Here is a 21,242-nt window from a genome sequence, read left to right on the forward strand (position 1 = left end):
AAGAAATCTCAGAAAGATGAATTAACAGTCTTACCCGGTGGGCAGCAGGTCTTGATTTAGGCTTCATTTTTTTTGTTTTAAGTGAACTTTTATGATTTTCTCCATTTTTATTTTGAACTTCAATATGGTCAGGTTCTGTAGCTTCATTCCCTTCAATATCATCTGAAATATCCTCATGAAATATGACACCTTGAAATATATTTGCATCGACCATGACATCCCTTTTTAGAAAGAAAGAAAAATGTGATATTTTGATAAATCTTCATAGTTTACAAGCAAAAGCAAGGAATATCAATCATGCTTACTTATATTGTTTTGTTCCAATGAAGGAAGCAAATAATGTGTCACCTCCTTCAGCTAACAGATACCTACAAGGAGAAGAAACAAGGAAATTATACAAGGAACAGAAGAAAATATCAAATTCGTTATTTTGGAATGCTTGGCATGTCTAGATGTTGCCTAGTTGTATATAAACCATTTTTTTCTTTAATCAATACATTAAAGGTCAGGAATCAAAAACAAAAAATGAAGTCAACAGCAGCAGAGCTCATGCTTGGTTCAAGGTTCAGGGAAAGCATATTATGGCAATAAAATGGTCAGCAGCAAAAGAAAAGATTAAAAACTGGAAGAGGACTATACTCCAACTAGTGGAAAGAAAGAGTCTTGGGTTTAATAGCAGACACTGACCATAAAAAGGAATGGTGCAACAGGTTGGTCCAATCCAAAGGTAACGTATGGTAACATTACAAAATCCTAACTTTTTTTTTGGAAAAGGTGAAGTAAATTTATTCAGGCAGAAGAGAACATTACAACAAAACCCAGGCCAAAAAGACTGCCTGAGCGCAAATCAGATTACAGACTCATCCAAGACTGAGAACAAAACAATTGAGCAAAATTCTGATGCTTAAACTCCTTGGTAACTGACACCCAAGAGATCAACTTGCTCACAGCTCTCTGCACTAACTCTTCAGGATTTTTAACTCTACTACAGAAAATTATATTATTTCTCTCAACCCAAATAGACCAAAAACAGCAGCAGGAATGGTCTTCCGCACTATTTTTCCTTTCTTACTGAGGCCTTCAACTCTCCAATAGCACAGCAGTTCCTTGACTGATCTTGGCATTACCCGGCTAATACCCAGAGCTTTCAGGAAATATCCCCATACCATGGAGAAAGTCAGACATTGGAAACTTAAAAGACTAATATTGTACTTGTTAATAGGAGCTTGCTTACAAACCTTAAAGGCACACTAAATTGGGGAGTACAGAAACATGCTAATAATCAACATGTACTGATGTGCATGCATGTGTGTACAGCGCAATGAAGCACTTTAAAGGCACACTTTGCTCACACCCGCATGGTCAACATAGGGGCGCCATGGGACGCCATGGGGAGGCGGAATCATAACCTTTGATTTTCCTTTTTGCAATCCAATGGTCAACACATGATTGGGTGTAATCGAGAGAGAATTTAATTCTTTAACAGTCATTAACTATTAAAACAGTTAACTGATAGAAAACAATCACTTAATTCAAATTGGTGACTTATACAGAGAGCCTCTTCACAAACACTTAGAAACCTTTTGAAGTGACTCTCCATAATTTATAAAATGGGTATTCAAGATGTTTCTACACAATTTTTTTAAGATCAATAAAGATGAAAATTTATTTCACTAGAAAAGAGAAATACAATTTTTAGGTGACAAGGGGTCACCCTACCACATACAAAAGAAACAGCAGAACCTGTCCATCAGAACTAAACATTCAAAGTGCACAAAAATCAGCTGCGAAATTTTCTTTACATAGGCCTTCAAATTCAGGCAGAACTAAAACACAGCCAACAATCCTTGAGCTGATCACTGCCCCTACTTCTTCATTGTTTCTCATTTTATCCTTGAAAATTCTCTTATTTATTTGCTTCCACACCTCCCAGCACACAGCAAAGAGAACACAACTCCAGATTATTTTTTTCTTTGGAGTTCCCATGCACTCTCGGCCAGAAACCAAAAATCTCATTATAATCATTGGGAACCCACCAGAAATATTGAAAAGCAGAAGAAGGCCCAAATACTTGTTACATAACTGCATTGCACCAAAAAATATAAGATGTTCTCCCCATCTGCCTTACATAGAGCACATCTACTTGGAAACTGATGACCCCTTTTATTCAAATTGTCGAGTAATAATACTTTCCATTGAAATAAACCATGTAAATGCCTCCACCCTTGGAGGAACAGGTTTCCCCCAAACATCTTCAATTGAATTAGGCTCCAACTGATTACTGAGCAAAGCATTAATAAAGTGACTTCACAAAGAATTTTCCATTCTTTTTTTTTTTTTTGATAAATAAGAGAATTTTCCATTCTTTCATTCCTCCCACCATCTTGTGTCTGGAAGCATAGGATTCACCTCCACCTCTTGCAGCTTCAACAGCAACCCCACATGTAGGAAACTAATGGGTTTGCAAAATATTCTTTTGCATTATCTGATCTAAAAATTTTAATTTTGACCCCAAATTGGGTTAAAATCGTTTGATGAAAGATCCAGGTTAATGCTGGAACCTCATCTCGAGAACGCATAAGGTAAACCCAAGAAAATCGGGTGTAATCATCAACAAATAATAGGAAATATCTGTACCCCCCTGGCAGTGGCATGATAGGGTCCCCAAACATCAGTATGCACAATTTCAAAAGGAATATTGCTTCTGTTATTACTTAATGAATAGATAGTCCTGCAATGTTTTGCAAGCTCACAACTTTCACATTTCAAACTAGTCATCTGGACAGATTCAAATATACTGAGAAATAAACTTTTCAAAGCCTAAAAGGATAAATGGCCCAATCAAAGGATTTCTTAGTTTCACTATCTTCCTGATGAGCACTTCCTCCAAGTAGGTAGATTCCATTTGTCTCACGGCTAGTCCCAATCATCTTCCTTGTTTCCATATCCTGAAAAACATATCAATCAAGAAAAAATGTTACTGAACAACTCTGCCCTTTTGTAATGCTACTAACTAAGAGCAAGTTAGTATTAAGCTTAGGAACAAGCAGGACAGAGGATAGGGAAATTGCATCATACAACTTGATGTCTCCTTTGCCAGAAATAGAAACAAGGGATCCATCAGCAATAGACACTTTGTCTTTACCAGAAGATAAATGATAGGTAGAGAACAGTGATGTCAACACTGGTAGTGCAACCTTAACGGCTTCAAGAGGTACCCCTCTTGATACCCTAGCTGCTATCCGAGCTGCTCTGACACAATTAGAAAGTGAAGTCAGTAATTCAGTATCATCTCCTCAACCATCATCAACCCTCCCCTTGGCTTTTAAACTCCATTAGAATGCTTCCTAATTACTGTACCAATCGGCCTAGTGGGTCTGTTGTAGCAGATAACTGGAGGGTTCTAATTCAGAAACCCTAATTTTGTGACAGTCGGCCTATTGAGAGTGAACTGTATCAATCCTGATAAAAAGAACTACTGGATCTTCCAAAGAGCAAAGGAAAAATCAAGGGAGACAAATCTGATTACCTCCCTGAAGCAATAACAGCCCTGAAACTTGAGGGTTTTCTCTTAAACCCTAAAAAAATGCAGAAAGAAAGGGTTTTTTTCTTAACCGTACCTCTTATATCAAGAGACCCTTGCTGCTGATTTCTGGTAAGGCTTGAAAACTTACCAGAAAATTCTGAGAAACTCTGATCTTGATAATCAGCTTCAGTCTTGAATAGAAGAAACCGATCTTGAACCAGAATTCTTCTGAAACTTTGATCACCACCTCTAGTCTCGATCAAGAACTGATTTGATCCTCTTCTCTTCCTCTGATTCTTCCTGGTTATCAAAGATCTGATCCAATCTTTGGACTGCTGCTGTAGATAACCGCCAAGAATCAGCCGAAGGGAGCTTTCTCTATTCTTCCAGCTCTAGGCAGTTCTCATGTGGTCGGCTGGATCAAACTCACATGAGAAGCCCTAAATTTGGCTCTGATACCAAGTAGTCGTACAAGACTACAGAAACTCTTAAGGTTTTGAACAGAAAATAAAAGAGAAGAGGAAAAAAAGAGAAGAGAGATAGAGGAGCACTCATGGGAGAAGCTTTGAAGGAAGAGAATGGTTGGAGTGCTTAAAACAGCTGCCCCACTCCTTAATTTATATACATAGTTTCCTAATTGTAAAAGAACTTTAATGCTTACATGGCAATAAAAGATAAGATTAAAATAAAACTAATCTTAGATAAGATAGAATAAAACTTATCCTACTAGGAAAGCTGATCCTAATCAATTAAATCTAAGTACATCTCAGGGTGTCACACGAATACTCTTAATGTGGGGTCCACAGTTTCCTACACCACACACTCCTCTACCTCCCAATCCAACAGAGGTCTTCTAAACTTAGGACACCACACCACTGATCCATTACTAACATCATAACAGTGAGAAACTGCGTCCCCCTTCTTACTCAAGTTATAGAGCCTTGGACATAGCTCACAAAGCTTTCCAACACCAAGCCAATTATCTTCCCAGAATCTCACACTTGACTGACTCCCCACTTTCCAAGAAAGAAACGGCCAATTCAATGAATTGAACTTCATAATCACCTTCCAGACACTCACCCCATAAGAAGACCTCACCTCCCTCATATCCCACCCAAAGTTCACCAATCCAAAGTGCTTCCCTCTCCCTACCAAACCTCCAAACCCATTTCTCCAACAAAGCCTTGTTAAAAATTCCCACCCTTCTCACTCCCAATCTCCCATCTTTCTTGGCCCGACAAACCAAATCCCATCTCACCAAATAAATTTTCTTTTTCTCCACCTTTACATCCCACAGGAAGTCCCTTTGAAGCTTTTCAATTTCTTCCAACACTGAGGCCAGAGCCTTAGAGTAAATTGGTAAATTGGAAAGGACACTTTATATAAGGGTAATTTTTCCTCCAAAAGACATATTTACCTTTCCAACCTGCCAATCTTTGTTCAATTCAATCTAAGACGGGTTGCCAAGTATAGGGAGCAGCTGCATAGCCCCAATGGGCAATCCAAAATATGAAAACAGGAAATCCCCAATAAGGCAACCCAAAGCACCAGCACATTCATCCAAAGTAGATTGCTGAATATCTCCAACCCAATCATCACATTTCTATTAAGATTGATTTTTAAACCCGAAAGCAATTGAAAAGTTTTAAGAATACCCCTGAGATTATAAACTTGCTCCACAGATGTATCCATGAAAATCAAGGTATCATCAGCATATTGGAGAAGAGAGATTGTCATCCTCTCATTACCGATCTTGAAACCAGCCAGCAGCCCCTCATTCACCCCTATATCCACCAGTTTACTTAAAACCTCCACCACTAAGACAAAAAGCACCAAAGAATTTTGTTGACACCACATTCACCAAAACTGAAAAGGACACCAATGAAATGCACACAAACATCCAAGTCCATTTATCCCCAAAGCCCATTCTCCTTAAAACTTCTTCCAATAATCCCCAGCCTACATGATCATACACCTTTTTCCAAATCAACTTTGCAAGTCACTCCACCTTCCCCACTTCTCATTCTCACATCCACACATTCACTAATCAAGACCACATCCAAAATTTGATGTCCTTGAACAAATGCCATTTGAATAGGACCCACCACCAAATGAAGCACCTCTATAAGCTTTGCTGAGAGTACCTTGGCAATAATTTTATATGGGTTCAAAATAAAGATTATTGGCCTAAAATCTCTCACCCTGTCCGCACTGGCAACCTTCAGAATAAGAGAAATGAAGGTTGCATTTGCAGACTTTTCAAGCTTCTTCTCCACCCATAACTCTCCAAGCATCTCTAGAAACTCCTTTTTAATGAACTTCCACCACATCTTATAAAAAGCAATATTAAAACCATCCAGCCCAAGTGCCTTCTCCCCTTCATTTTCTTAACCATATTCTTTAAAAAAAATTAATAAAGGGCAGCCCAGTCTATGAGGCTCTTGCCAATGCGGGCCCCAGGGACAGAAGTATGCAACCTTACCCTTGCACATACAAAGAGGTCATTTCCGACAATGTTTTTGAACCGTCATTGACCCGGACGATCGGACCATTCGGCCCGAAAACCGTCCAAGCAACCGGTTCCGTTTCACCCCTAACCTGTTCTTGGGTCAAACTGTTGACTTCGTCAAAAAACCGTTGACCCGGGTGGTTGAACCGTCGACCCATTTGACCCGGACAGCGGTTCGCAGCATAAAGTTGCAGGAGAGAAACACATGTCTCAGATATGAGTTTGTGTCTCAGATCTAAGGAAGAAGAAGAGAGAAGAAGAAGAAGATCACAGATGTTGTAGAGAATCTCAGATCTAAGATCCAAGAACTCAGATCTCAGATCTCAAATCTCAAATCTCAGATCTGTGTCCGTTGCCACCGCCTCGTCGTCGCTAGTGAGCGTCGAACCATCCTCCTTCTTCCCTCCTTCCTTTCCTTTTTTCCTTTCTCCTCCCTTTCTTTCTTTTCTTCTTTCTTTTTTTTCTTTATCAGCCGACAACATCTCTTCTCCAGTTCTCCTTTCTCAAATCTCATATAAAATATTTGCCCTAATATGCAAACCGTTCAACCCGGACAGTCGAACCGCTGACCCGAAAACCGGTAGCTAGAACAGTTCCGTTTCCGGGTCGGTTTTTAAAACCTTGGTTTCCAAGATTTGAACCCTAGTCATCTAGTTTGCAACGTAGCAACCCAACCATTGCACTAAGGTCCATCATCTTTGGGCGTTAAAATTGAAAAAAAAAAGTAATAATATTCTAAAATTTTAAATTTTGAATATAGTCTATCAATGAAATCTGAAATATCGCCAACATATTGGCAAAATATTGTTGGATATTTGGAAAAAAAGATTTCCATAAGAGTTTGTATTGCCACCTAGCAAATCGGGATATTTACCATGGGTAGATGAACAACTAGTGGCCAAAGTTATAGAAATTAACATGGTGGATACATCGTCTTGATGATGGTTCAATTTTGGCACCATAGACTCATAACACATGTTTGCAAAAACATATTAATGTTCAAAACATATGAATAAGTGATAATGGCCAAGAGGTACAGATAGAAAACCAAACTTGTGCCAAGGTTGCTAGAAAAGGCAGTGCGGAATTGAACTTTACTTTAGGGAAGACTTTGATTATCTTCAATGTTCTGCATGTTCCTAACATGAGAACAAACTTGGTCTCAATGAATATTGTTTGTAAGAAGGGATTTAAAATTGTATTTGAATCTAACAAAATAATCTTGTCAAATAATGAGTTTTCATTGGAAAACGCTATGGTTGTAATGAGATGTTCAAATTATGTATTATGAATATAAGGATTCCACTTATTTTGTTGATTTCTTACCTAAATTTTATGTCTATAAGGACTATGAGTAACTTAGACTGATTTCTTATATTCGTGAATTTGATGTTAAATGTGAAGATTGAATGAAATCTAAAATGGCTACGAAACTTTTTCCAAGTGTTGAAATAACTTCTCAGACTTTAGAACTAATTCATAGAAACCTTTTCCAAGTGTTTAAATAACTTCCCAAACTTTAGAACTAATTCATTCTGATATATATATATATATATATAATGGAGAATTGACTAGGGGAGATAGAAGAAACCTAATAACTTGTATTGATGATTTTTCAAGATATAAATATGTTTATCTTATGAGAACAAAGGATGAAACATTTCATATGTTTAAATTCTATAAAACTAAGGCTGAAAATCAACTAGAAAAGAAATTAAAATGCTAAGTGATAAAGGTGTTGGATTTTTCAATATTGATTTTACTGCATTTTGTGAAGAACTTGGAATAATACATCAATATTCAGCCCCTTATACCCCACAACAAAATGGTTTCGTGAAAAGGAAAATAGAACTCTTACAAAAATCATTAATTGTATGCTTTTAAATGCTAATGCACCTTTGAATTTGTGGGGGAAGCACTTCTTACTTCTTGTCACTTGCATAACAAATTAGTTTCTAGCGTAAATAATAAATGTTCATATGGACTATGGAAAGGAATAAGACCCAATTTAGCATATTTAAAAGTAGGATGGTTTTAGCATATTCTAGAGTTCTAGACCCCAAAAGGACTAAATTGGGACTTAGAGCAAAGAGAAGTATGTCCGTTGGTTATGCAAAACATAGTAAAGCATATAGACTTCTTGATTTGGAATCTAAGGTAACTGTAAAATCTCGAGATGTTGAATTTTTTGAAAATAAGCTATGTTCTAATTTCTAAATTTAATGCAAATAAAGAAATAGAAAAAGGGATTCAATTGCTAAAACCTGTTACTAATACAACAGAAAAATACCAATTGTATTAAATATTGAGAGTGATCCTAAAACTTTATTTTTATAATTGAATGAAATTTATTAATCAGCAATAATAAATAGTACAATTTCCCCAAGGAGAGGCACGAGATGCAACCTCTCCAAGCTAGTTAAGTACAGCTTTCCAACATACTAGAACAAGTTACAATGTAGCACAAAAATTACCTTCCCTGGAGACCCCCTGTTTGGCCAAAGAATCAGCCATAGTATTAGCCGACCTGCTTACCCATTTAACCTCAATTCTCATATTGTTGGTTAACCACTTTACTTTTTTGATGAGGTCTTTGTAGCCCCAAATGGTAGCATCCAGGTTTAGAAGCCACCCTGTTACCACCTGAGAGTCCCTTTCAACTAGGAAATGTTCCACACCAAGCTGGTTGGCAATCTGAATCCCCTGTACAGCAGCTAGTATTTCTGCCCTTGTAGAGTGCCCCACTCCCACCGGTCTTGAGAATAAGGAGATGATGTTGCTATCCCTATTCCTCATAACACCCCCTATACTCGAAGGCCCAGGGTTACCTTGGCTGCTCCCATCAAAATTTAACTTGATGACACCTTTTGGAGGCGGATTCCATTCTAACAAACTTCTTTTCTTCTTGGAAGAAGTATTAGCTATTACTGACCAATTCCTCCACAGGTCATCAAAAGAGAAATCAGCAAATATATCCAAGGTTTTCATACAATGTTTTGCTCTTGTTAGAATACAGTCCTTCACTTCATCCAAGCTTCTTTCCTTCTCTAAGAAGAATCTTGCATTCCTTTCCTCCCAGAGAGTCCATAAGGTGGCTGCCTTAATACATTTCCACATGAACTTGCCTCTTCTTGTGTGCCATACAAAAATAGATGGGTTAAATAACAAACTCACATCATATGGCGGAGACCACCTACCTCCAAATAAACTTAAGGCTCCAACTCCATAAGGCTGTAGCAAAGTTGCAGGAGATCAGCAAATGGAAATAGTCCTCATTTTGGGCCTTACACAAGGAACACCAATTTGGGGAAAGACAAAGAAAATGTCTCTTTTTCTACAAGTTGTCCAAAGTATTGATTTTCCCATAGTAAACTTCCCAGCAGAATACAGCAAGTTTTGGAGGAATAGGTCGCACCCAAACTTCTTTAATAGGGAACACTCGGGAACTAGGGTTGGAGCTGAGGGATTTTAGAAAAGAAGCACAAGGTACCTTTTGGAAGAGGAGTCCAAACTCTTTGATCAGAAGATGTGGGGTCCAAACAAACTTACTCAAGTAAATGAAGGAGCTCAAAGACACAAGTCAACTCACCATCCCTTAATCCCCTACGAAATCCAAAGTCCCAATTTAAAGTCAAGGGAATAAACAGGTTCAGAAGAAACTTTGCAATTGGCTCATTTTTGTGAAGGGAGAGAGAGTAGCGCGAAGGGAACCAATCTTTGAGGGTTGATTATCCACCCAAACATCCTCCCAAAACTGAATAAACTGAATAGAATCACCAAAGCAAGCATCATACCTGATAAACCTAAGGAAGCGAGGGAGAATACCATGTATATTAATCCAAGGTGTTGTGAGGGTAGCTTGACAAGATATCTCGGCACCCAACCATTTACTGAGCAACCGTGAATACTTGACACCACCTCATGCCATAATCTCTCTCTCTCTCTCTCTCCCGAGGCCATCTCCATAACCACTTCCCTAGGAGGGCTTCATTCTTCTGCACTATGTTCCCTATCCCCATGCCCCCCTCTTCCTTAGGTTTATTGACTATCTCCCATCTAACTAGATGGTCCTTTTTCACCTCTCCTGGTTCCCACAGAAAATCCCTCATTACCTTCTCCAGTTTCTTAGCCTCCATTGGGGGAATCCTAAAAACTAAAGGGAAGTAGGTTGGAATGTTGGCAAGTGTGGCCCTAATCAAAGTCACCTACCCCTATTGAGATGTAATTCTTTTTACAGGCCGCCAAGCATTTATCAAATTTCTCCACAATAGGGGCCCAGAAACTACTTTCCTTAGGGTTGGCTCCTAAGGGGAGACCTAAGTAGGTCAAAGGCCAAGAAGAGGTGGTGCAACCCAAACACCCTACAATGGATTCTACCTCCCAACCCTCCACGTTTACTCCAGCCACACAACTTTTATCAAAGTTTATCCTCAAGTTGGAGGCAAGCTCTAAGGCTCTTATTAAATTCTTAAGGTTGTCCACCTTGCTTAAATCATTCCCTTCACAGAAAATAACAATATCATTAGAAAACTGAAGATGAGTTACTAAGATGCCTCTCCTCCCTATTCTCTAACCCTTTATTAGGCCCTCCTCATCTGCTTTGGAGATCAATCTACTGAGAACGTTAGCAACAAGTGTAAAGATGAAAGGAGAAAGTGGGTCACCTTGTCTTAAACCTCTATTGGCTGGAAAGAAATCCTTAACCACTCCATTAACCAAGACTAAATAATGACATCAATTTAAACATCCACTTATCCAATTACACCATTTGTTCCCAAATCCATGCCTTCTTAACACCTCCAACAAGAAACTCTAGTCCACTAGATCATAAGCCTTTTCCAAGTCCAATTTGCAAACAAAGCCTTTTCTATCAGATCTCCTCATCTCTTCCACAATCTCATTTGCAATGAAGATCTGATCTATAATTTTTCTATCCCGTACAAAGGCTCATTGTGCTTGGCTAATGAGAGAAGGGAGAACTGCATTGATCCTCTTAGAGAGCACTTTTGCCAAAATCTTATAGATGCTAGTCACCAAGCTGATTGGCCTAAAATCTTTGAGGTGTTTAGCATCAGTCTTTTTAGGAACTAGAGCTAGAAAAGTGGTGTTGATTCCAAGATTCACAATATGTTTATCCTCAAATTCTCTAATTGCTCCAATTAAATCTTCTTTGATTATGTCCCACAGTCCTGATAAAATGCCATTGTAAACCCATCTGGACCAGGTGCCTTAGCTCTATCCATAGAAAAGACAGCTTGTTTAATCTCCTCTTCCTCAATCTTTCTTTCTAACCATCCCCTATCTATCTCATTCAAAGTTGGTCAGTCCTCCCCCACTCTTAGTTGATTCTCCAAAGGTCTCGGGAAGATTGATTTGAAGTAAGCCACAAACCTACTAGCAATCTCCTCTTGAGAGGTTATCTTAACTCCATCAACCTCAAGCTTAAGTAACAAATTTTTCCTTCTCCCATTAGCCAGAGCACGAAAGAATTTAGTATTCCCATCCCCTTCCTTGATCCATTTATGCCTAGACTTTTGTCTCCACAAGATCTCCTCAACAAAACCACCTCTAACTCCTTTTTTCAATTTCCATCTCAATTCTCTATCTTAACATTCATCATCCTTTGGGACTCTTTTGCATCTAAATCCTCAATCTGAGTCAGTAGGCTAGCTTTTGCTTCCTCCACTTTTCCAAACTGATCCATATTCCATTCTTTCATTTTGCCTCTCAACCTTTTTAATTTTTTGTGGAATCTAACCCCATTCCATTTCACTCCCCTCATCTCTTCGCTCCACCATTCCACAACCTTAGACAAGAAATACAGATGTGTTAACCACATATTCTCAAACCTGAATGGTCTAGGTCCATTTCCAAGCGGTTCTTGTCCTACTTCTATGGGGCAATGGTCAGAGGTGACCTTGGGTAAATGAGGCTATTGCTTCTAGGGCTGATGCATTCTAGAAGGAAGCTATAAATGATGAAATGGACTCAATAATGTCTAACATCACTTTTTTATAAGTACGAAATTTATTAAGATCATCAAAACAACAATCATTACAAACATTCCAAGGAGAGGTGCTAGGTGCACCCTCACCCGACCAATACAAACATCAAAAGTACATTACAATTTGGCCCTATACAAATGGCCCCTATTTACACCTTGTTTTGATAGTGTCAACAATCATATTGGCTGCTCTTTTAAGCCATTGAATTTTTATAACGTCATATTTCTGGTTAACTAGTTGAACTTATTCATAAAGTCCTTATGAATTCAAATGATTGTCTCGAGTTTTTCTAACCGTCCCACCACCAACTTGGAGTCCCCTTCAATGACTAACCTCCCCAAATTCAGATCTTTTGCAATCTGAACCTCTTGGATAATTAGCTAGAAAATCTAGTCGTACAGAATCCCCCACACCAACTAGACCCGAAAGTAATGCAATGATGTTGCCATTAACATCTCTAAATACTCCCTACACTTGAGGGGCCCAAATTACCTTGGCTGCTCCCATCAAAGTTCAGTTTTAAAAAACCAGCAATAGGAGGTGAGTAAGTCATACTTACCTCCTTTTTGGTAGAAGAGATTTTTGCTACCTCGCCCCAATTTCTCCAAATATCGTCAAAAGAATACAGTGCAAAGACATCTAAACGTCTAACAACACTTGGATATTAGTAAATTTACCACTAGGATCAAAGGCAGTGTGGAATTGAACTTCATCGCCCTCCAGATTACTCAACTCTACATGTCTTTGGTTGTGTTTGTTTTGCTCACTTCCCTCCACATGAGCATACTAAGTTGTCAACTCAATCTGATATATGTGTCTTTTTGGGTTATAGACCCCATCACAAGGGTTTCATTTGTTATGATCCGACTCTTTGTTGCCTGGTTTATCTCAAGAAATGTTATTTTTCTTAAATAGGTCTCCTATTTCAAACAAGTAGTTAAGTATCCGAGTACCTCTTTTATTGTTTTTCATGCCTTTGATGTTCCTAACTGAAAGCTAGATGATGCTTTTGCATGGGTATAGTCCTCTAATGCTTCATTGCAGCTGTATTTGAGACGTCCACATACTGCCACTCCCTCAGCTCCTCCTGTGGATGATACACATCAGTCACTCCATCATTAGTAACCACTATGGGCTTCCTTCCCCCCATAATTCTTTTTCTCTGATTTTCAGACTAATGATATTCTCAAAAATTATCAAGAAGCCCTCTCTGTTCCTTGTTGAAAGAAAGCCATGGGTGCTAAGATATGTGCCTTGATTGAGAATGACACATGGAAAATTATGCCTCTTCCTCTGTAGAGAACACTGATGTGGGCCCCACAGCAGTGGTCCCCACTGTGTTCATAGGACAGCATGTGTAGTTATTTGTTTCAGTTATATAGTGTCAGTTTGAGTCAGTTGTTATTTATTTCAGTTTTTATTTACTTTATTTATCATGTAAGTACTAAGGGCAGATTTGTCCTTTCCATTATGTACTGAATATAACCTATAAATAATAAGAGAGTGGCGGCGGCAGATCTGTTAGAATCTGTCCCTCCTTTCAACCCCTTGTGTTCTCCTGTTTCTCTTCTATTCCTTCTCCTTTCTCTCACTTTTCTTCTGTTTTGTAAACCTAAAACCTATTAGGATTCAAGACTGATTACAGTCTTGATCTTCTACTTGGTATCAGAGCCTATCTAGGGCTTCTCATGTGTGTCTAGTCCAGCCGACCACATGAGGACTAGCTAGGGCTGGAAGCTTATAAAGAAGTATTCAGTGGCTAAATCTTGGAGATTACCAGGAGAGGTTCGCAGCAGTTGAGGACTTGCCGCGGCTTGCTGAGAGTTGGTAATTAGGAAGAAGCAGCGAAGGTTAGGGTTCAGGTAACCCTGAAAGGCAGTAAACCGAAATCCATAAGTCGGTCTTTTTTTTATTGAGTTTCAGAGACTGCAATCAGTCGAGATAGGTTGGACCTATCTAGAAGGAGAGGCCGAACTATTTTAAGTTTGTTTCTAGGGTTTGATTGTTGGGCCGAACCCCTCCCCCCCTCTCAGAGGTGATCAGTTTTAGGGTTTCATATTGACCCTATGACAAGTCCCACTTGTGCGGAGTGCTTGGAGAGTGCAGCTGAGCACTTATTTCAGACCTACAGTTGAAACCCTAATTTTGCTCTCGCAGTAGTAGGCCCCACAGTAGTGATTTCAGAAAATAGCATCTCAGATTGACAGGCTGCCTGGTACTATGCATGCCGATTGATTTCAAAGCAGATTTGAGTTGATTTCTTGCATATACTGTGATAGGCGAATGATTTCAAATCAGATTTGGGTTGGTTTCAGATCAGACCAGATTTGTGTTGGTTTCAGATTAGATGTCAGACCTGCTTGATTTTACTCTGTTTTCTGGTATAGTGGCTCTAATAGTTTGTATCCACTGATTCTTGATCAAAGATGGAGTTTAAGGGTCAGGGAGAAAGTAGTTTTGGAAACAACAATTATGGTAGTGTATCTGAAACCGGGTTTCATATTACAACTATGAGATTTGATGGGTCGAATTACTTAGAGTGGACTCAATCAGCCATGATGGCTATTGAAGGAAGGGGAAAACTGGGTTACCTCTTGGGAGATGTGAAAGAACCTTTTAAGGAGGACCCAACATACACCAAGTGGGTTCAAGAGAACTATTTGGTTATGGCATGGCTGTGTGATTCTATGCAGCCACATATCAGCCGAAATTACTTGTGGGCAAAGACAGCCAAAGAGATATGGGATGTTGAGAAAGAAACCTATTCCCAACCCCTTAATGTTGACAGGGCCTATGAACTAAAGTGTGAGGTGAACAGCCTTAAACAAGGAGAGAAGCCAGTTTCTGTCTACTTCTCTACCTTGAAATCCTTGTGGCATGAGATTAACCATCTAGAGACCCTTGAGTGGGAGAGTCGCAAAGATGCACAGACTCACAGAAAGCAAGTCGAGACAAATAGGGTAATTGAGTTTCTGGCTGGTTTGAATTCAGAATATGACATTGTGCGACAACAGATATTGACAAGAGATAGTGTGACCCTTTCTCAAGCATACTCCCTGGTGCATAGTGAAGAGACCAGGAGGAAAGTCATGATGCAGCCTCAGCCCCCTTTCCCAACCTTGACAGTTATTAAACCTAAGCCAGGGGGTGATCCAGAAAGGGACCGGAAGAAGGAAGATAAACGGGATCTGGTATGTGAACATTGCAAGAAACCCGAACATACAAAAGATACTTGTTGGCAGCTACATCCTCACTTGGTCCCAACAAAACTAAGAAATAAGAAGGGTGATGCTCATGTGGCCGTGAACACTAATTCAGCATCCTCATCAGGCACATCCCTAGAGACTTTAGCCGCTGTTTGGGCTGCCCTCATACAGTTGGAAAAGGAAGTTGGGAGTTCAGCTCAGCCATCTCAATCACCATCAGCTCCTACCACATCTGCATTTGCACATTCAAGTACTCGAGCCTCAGCTTACCATGCTTCAGCTCCAGGTAATACTGACCACTGCTGGGTAATAGATTCAGGTGCATCCAACCATATGACTAGCTTGCCATCATTGTTCACTTCTTATCACTTGTCCTCTGGCCGAGATAGAGTATCCATTGCTGATGGCTCTCTTGTTCCCATTTCGGGCAAGGGGGACATCAAGCTATCGGATACTATCTCTTTATCTTCTGTCTTGCATGTTCCTAAGCTTGATACTAACCTGCTTTCAGTTAGTAGTATTACCAAACACATGAACTATTCAGTAACCTTTTTCCCTGACCGATGTGTTTTTCAGGATTTGGAGACGAGGAAGGTGATTGGGACTAGCCGTAAGACGAACGGGATCTATCTGCTTGGAAAGAGTTCTCGTCGGGAGGAGTCAGTGGATAAGAAGTCTTTTTGTTTCCTAGTCTATGAGTCCGGTTATGCTTTGGCATAACCGAATAGGTCATTTGTCTTTTAAGTTTTTGAAGAGTTTGTTTCCTGCTTTATTTGAGTCTGTTGAGTTATCAAAGTTGAGGTGTGAGAGTTGTGAGTTTGCCAAACATTGTAGAACCTCTTATTCTTTAAGTAATAAAAGGAGTAATTCCTCTTTTGATATTGTGCACATTGATGTTTGAGGGCCATATCATATCTCTTCTATGGGTGGGTACAGATATTTTCTACTGTTTGTTGATGATCATACCCGTTTTTCTTGGGTCTATCTTATGCATTCTCAGGATGAGGTTCCTGCTCTGACCAAAAACTTCCATCAAATGATTCTCACTCAGTTTGGGGCCAAAATCAAAGTCCTTAAATCTGATCATGCAAAGGAATACTTTGCTCAACCATTGACCTCCTACCTTCTTAGCCATAGAGTTATTCACCAGAGCACTTTCCCTTATACACCACAGCAAAACGGCGTTGCCGAAAGGAAGAATAGGCATATCTTGGAGGTGGCTAGAAGCATTATGTTTACCTCCAATATACCTATTCGCTTCTGGGGTGATGCTATCCTCACGGCAATTTATCTCATTAATCGAGTTCTTCCCCGGGTTCTTGATATGAAAACCCCCTTTTCCCTTCTATACCCAGACTAGAAGTTGTTCATTGTTCCCCTTAAAACCTTTGGTTGTACCTGTTTCGTTCAGCTTCTCGGGCCTCATCATTCCAAGTTTGAACCTAAGGCCTCCAAATGCATTTTCCTCGGTTATGCACAAACTCAAAAGGGTTATTGCTGTTATGATCCGGTTTCAAGGAAAAGGTTTGTCTCCATGGATGTCACTTTCTTTGAGGAGACACCCTATTATCCTAGGGTTTCTCCTCAGGGGGAGAGCAGTGAGAGTGGAAGTGGGGCTGTTTTGAGTTTCTTTCCTCAGGGGGAGTGCAGTGAGAGTGGAAGTGGGGCTGGTGGAAGTGGGGCTGTTTTGAGTGGGGTTGTTCCTTTACCTATTCCACTGGGTAATGAAGGTTGTAGTGGTGAGGGTGGTCAGAGGGAGCAGGAGTTGAGAGTCTATCACAGGCGATGCAGGCAGGTTGATCCTAGTCATCGGTAGTCCCAGCCAGCTCCAGTTCCTTCTGCGGCTCCAGATCCAGAGCCTACTGAGACACCTCCCACTATTACCACTTCCCCTCTTGTGGATGACCTTGATCTCCCTATTTCCATTCACAAAGGGAAACAGCATTGCACCACTTCTACATCTCACAGTTCTTATCCTATGATCGTCTATCTCCATCTTACCGGTCCTATCTCACTTCCATTACCGATGTCCCTATTCCAAGAACAGTGCAAGAAGCCTTATCAGTTCCAGAATGGAAAGATGCAATGCAAGTCAAAATAGATGCCCTGTTGAAGAATAATACTTGGGCACTAGTTGACCCACCAAAAGGAAAGAAACTGGTGGAATGCAGATGGGTGTTCACTGTGAAGCATAATGCTGATGGCTCTATTGAAAGGTACAAAGCCCGGTTGGTTGCAAAGGAGTTCACTCAGACTTAAGGTATAGACTACTTGGAGACCTTTGCCCCAGTAGCCAAGATGACCACCATCCGAGCTCTGTTATCCCTTGCAGCAAATCTTTCTTGGCCCTTGTTCCAGATAGATGTTAAAAATGCCTTTCTGAATGGAGACTTACAGGAAGAGATCTACATGCAGTTGCCTCTTGGATTCTATGATACAGAGACAGGTAAGAAGGTTTGCCGACTGAACAAGGCATTGTATGGTTTGAAGCAGTCACCTAGAGCCTGGTTTGATAGGTTCAGATTAGCCCTTGGAAAGTTTGGTTATGTACAGGCCCAGTCAGATCATACACTATTCATCAAGAGGGTGGAGTCCTCTCTAACACTACTTGCAGTATATGTTGATGATATTGTGGTGACAGGAAATGATAGCCATGAGATTGAGTCCCTCAAACAGTTCCTTCATCAAGAGTTTGAGGTGAAAGATCTTGGTGCACTACAGTACTTTTTGGGAATTGAGGTTGCTAGATCCAAGCAAGGGATTTTTATCTCTCAGAGAAAATATGTTCTAGATCTGTTGGCGGAAACTGGAAAGTTGGGTGTTAAGCAGGCTGATACACCCATTGAACAAAATCACAAGATTAGTGTAGAGGGCAGGGAGCCTCTTGAAGACAAAGTTATGTTCCAACGGTTGGTTGGAAAGCTCCTATATCTCTGCCTCACTCGGTCAGATATCAGCTATGCAGTTAGTGTTGTTAGCCAGTACATGCACTCCCCTAGAACTTCTCATCTTCTTGCGGCAGAGAGAATATTAGCATACTTGAAGAGATGCCCGGGTAGAGGTATACTGCTCAAGAACAATAATCACATGAGGGTGAAGGTCTATACAGATGCCGATTGGGCTAGGAGTGTTGATGACAGAAGGCTTTCCTCTGGATATTGTGCCCTTGTGGGAGGTAACCTTGTCTCTTGGAGGAGTAAGAAGCAGAGTGTTGTTTCCCGCTCCAGTGCTGAAGCGGAATACAGGTCAATGGCTAACGGAGTGGCTGAAATCTTATGGCTGAGGTCACTACTTGAAGAGTTGGGTATTGACTATGAAAAGCCCTTAATATTGTATTGTGATAATCAGGCAGCTATTAATATAGCCCACAACCCAGTGCAGCATGACAGAACTAAACATATCGAAGTTGATCGACATTTTGTGGTAGAGAGAGTCACATCACAAGAAGTGTGTCTTCCGTACATCACATCTAATATGCAGCTCACGGATATCCTCACCAAGGCTGTACCAAGGAAGAAGTTAGAGACAGACCTATCCAAGTTGGGAATGATAGATATCTACTCCCAACTTGAGGGGGAGTGTAGAGAACACTGATGTGGGCCTCACAGCAGTGGTCCCCACTGTGTTTGTAGGACAGCATGTGTAGTTATTTGTTTCAGTTATAGTAGTGTCAGTTTGAGTCAGTTTGTTAATTTAGTTGTTATTTATTTCAGTTTTTATTTACTTTATTTATCATGTAAGTACTAAAGGCAGATCTGTCCTTTCCATTATGTATTGAACATAACCTATAAATAATAAGAGAGTGGCGGCGGCAGATCTGTTAGAATCAGTCCCTCCTTTCAACCCCTTGTGTTCTCCTGTTTCTCTTCTATTCCTTTTCCTTTCTCTCACTTTTCTTCTGTTTTGTAAACCTAAAACCTATTAGGATTCAAGACTGATTACAGTCTTGATCTTCTACTTCCTTCTAATGCTATAACTATTGGTAGTAGATGGGTATTTTCTGTTAAACTAAAATCTATTGGTAGCATTGATAGATATAAAGCTTGTCTTGTTGCCCATGGATATTTACATGAGTATCGGTTGATTATGACGAAACCTTTGCTCCAATCATCAAATGACCATGGTACTTTAAAGCTCATCTTGTGTTGTCTACTATCAGTGGATGGTTAGTTTTTCAAATGAATGTCACTGTTGACAGGTGTATTATATGTACTGTACACAGGTTTAGTACCTATAGGGGTATTTTTGTAATTTTGTAGGCCTATTGTGTTGTAAGGCCAGTATAGTATAAATACAATGCTTCACTCGACTGAAGCAGTTCTTTTTGAGGCCACAACTCAGCTGCCTCTTCTTCTTCTTCTTCTTCTTCTTCTTCTTCTACTCAACATGGTATCAGAGCAGGACCGTCCAGGCCTGGAAAACAACCAGCTGAGGTATCTCTCCACTGCTGCGTAGAAGCTATAGTCCTGATGCTCGAAGACAAGAGGAAGCATTCTCTAGTGATGCTGCTAGTCTCCACTGCCGAGTAGGGTTCTGCTACAAGAAAGCTGACTGTTCAACTTCCTAGCACAGAAAAGGGTTCTGCTACAAGGTTTTCTTCTTCTTCCTTCATCCTTCAGCCTTAGGTGCTGGTAACTAGAGTTGCTCAGCTAAGAAGACTGTAGAAAACCTTCCCTATGGCTGTTGTTCCTCTTGATGGGTTAAACTACCTAGAGTGGTCAATGGGGATCAAGCTATACATAACTGCAAGGGGAAAAATAGGCTACATAAATGGAAGAATCAAAGAACCACCTTCTGGAAATGCAGAACGTGATAGATGGGATCAGGAGAACAGCATGGTTATGTCTTGGCTTTTGATCTCCATGCAACCGCAAATAAGGAAGAACTTCATGTGGGCTGAAACTGCAAATGAGATTTGGGAACGGGCAAAATCCACATATTCTGAACTTCGACACTATGCCAAGATTTATCAACTGCAAGCAACTTCATCTACATGTAAATAGGGGGAGAGGAGTTTATCAGTTTATTACTCTGATTTGATAACTGTTTGGAAGGAGTTGGACCATTACCAGAATATTGATTGGAAGTGTGATGAAGATGCAAAATTGTATAAGAAACTTGTCTCACAGCAAAGGGTGTTTGCCTTTTACATGGTCTCAATCCTATCTATGAATCCATATGAGTACAAATTCTAAGTTCTAAGGATCTTCCTTCAATTCAGGAGGTTTATGCTCTTGTCCAGTCTGAAGAGAGCAGAAGAAACTTGATGAACAGCACCGGAGGGGATACAATTGTGTTGGCGGCAAAGGGGGGTTCCTCTACTAGTGGAGGCCCTTCTTCCAAGAGAGGGGATCTTCAGAAGAAAGCAGAAGATAAGGAAAAATTGTGGTGCACTAATTGTTAGAAGCCCCGGCACACCAAAGATACTTGTTGGGATCTCCATGGGAAACCAAAGTGGGCTCAAGATTTACCTAAGAAGCAAGGCTCAGATGTAATTAGAAGACTCGGGCAACAAGATACCAAGAAACACCACATGGCCAATATGGTTACTCGGGAGAATCAGCCCTCCACTTCTACTGTGACCCAAACACCACATGGCCAACATAGCTACTCTGGATCTGACCCAAGGGAGGAGATTGTAAACTCCTTCCGTGACCATTTGGATCTTTATGGTAGAGCTATTTGCCAGATGGATGCTCCTCCCACCACCTCTTTTGCATCCACATCAGGTAATCCTACCACAGCTTTCCATGTTGCTTCTCACGACCTTGACTCTCCATGGATCATTGATTCTATAGCGTCAAAACACATGACCGGTATGTCTTCTTACTTCCAAACTTATCACCCTCTTTCCGAAAGAGATAAAGTGAGACTAGTTGATGGATCATACACTTCCATAGCTGGTCAAGGAACTCTCTCTCTTCCCCTCGGCCTTACTCTTTCTAATGTTCCTTATGTTCCAAAATTCTTTATGAATTTGTTTTCAGTCAGTAGTG

The 21,242-nt window shown here is 40.2% G+C and overlaps 1 protein-coding gene across 1 annotated transcript in view; it reads right to left on the minus strand.

The window, feature by feature from the left end:
• LOC148874475 (lipase class 3 family protein) overlaps positions 1-21,242 on the minus strand; it is an 82,974-nt gene that overhangs the window by 54,662 nt on the left and 7,070 nt on the right. Inside the window, exons 3-4 of the mRNA XM_088965313.1 lie at positions 306-368; positions 35-221 (exon numbers count right to left, since the gene is read on the minus strand). Of these exons, the coding sequence (XP_088821439.1) occupies positions 35-221; positions 306-368 (250 nt within the window). The remainder of the gene's footprint in view (positions 1-34; positions 222-305; positions 369-21,242) is intronic.

The sequence above is a fragment of the Nelumbo lutea genome, chromosome 1 (assembly GCF_056320005.1).
Source record: "Nelumbo lutea isolate HS-2025 chromosome 1, American lotus-T2T, whole genome shotgun sequence".
NCBI classification, from domain to species: domain Eukaryota; kingdom Viridiplantae; phylum Streptophyta; class Magnoliopsida; order Proteales; family Nelumbonaceae; genus Nelumbo; species Nelumbo lutea.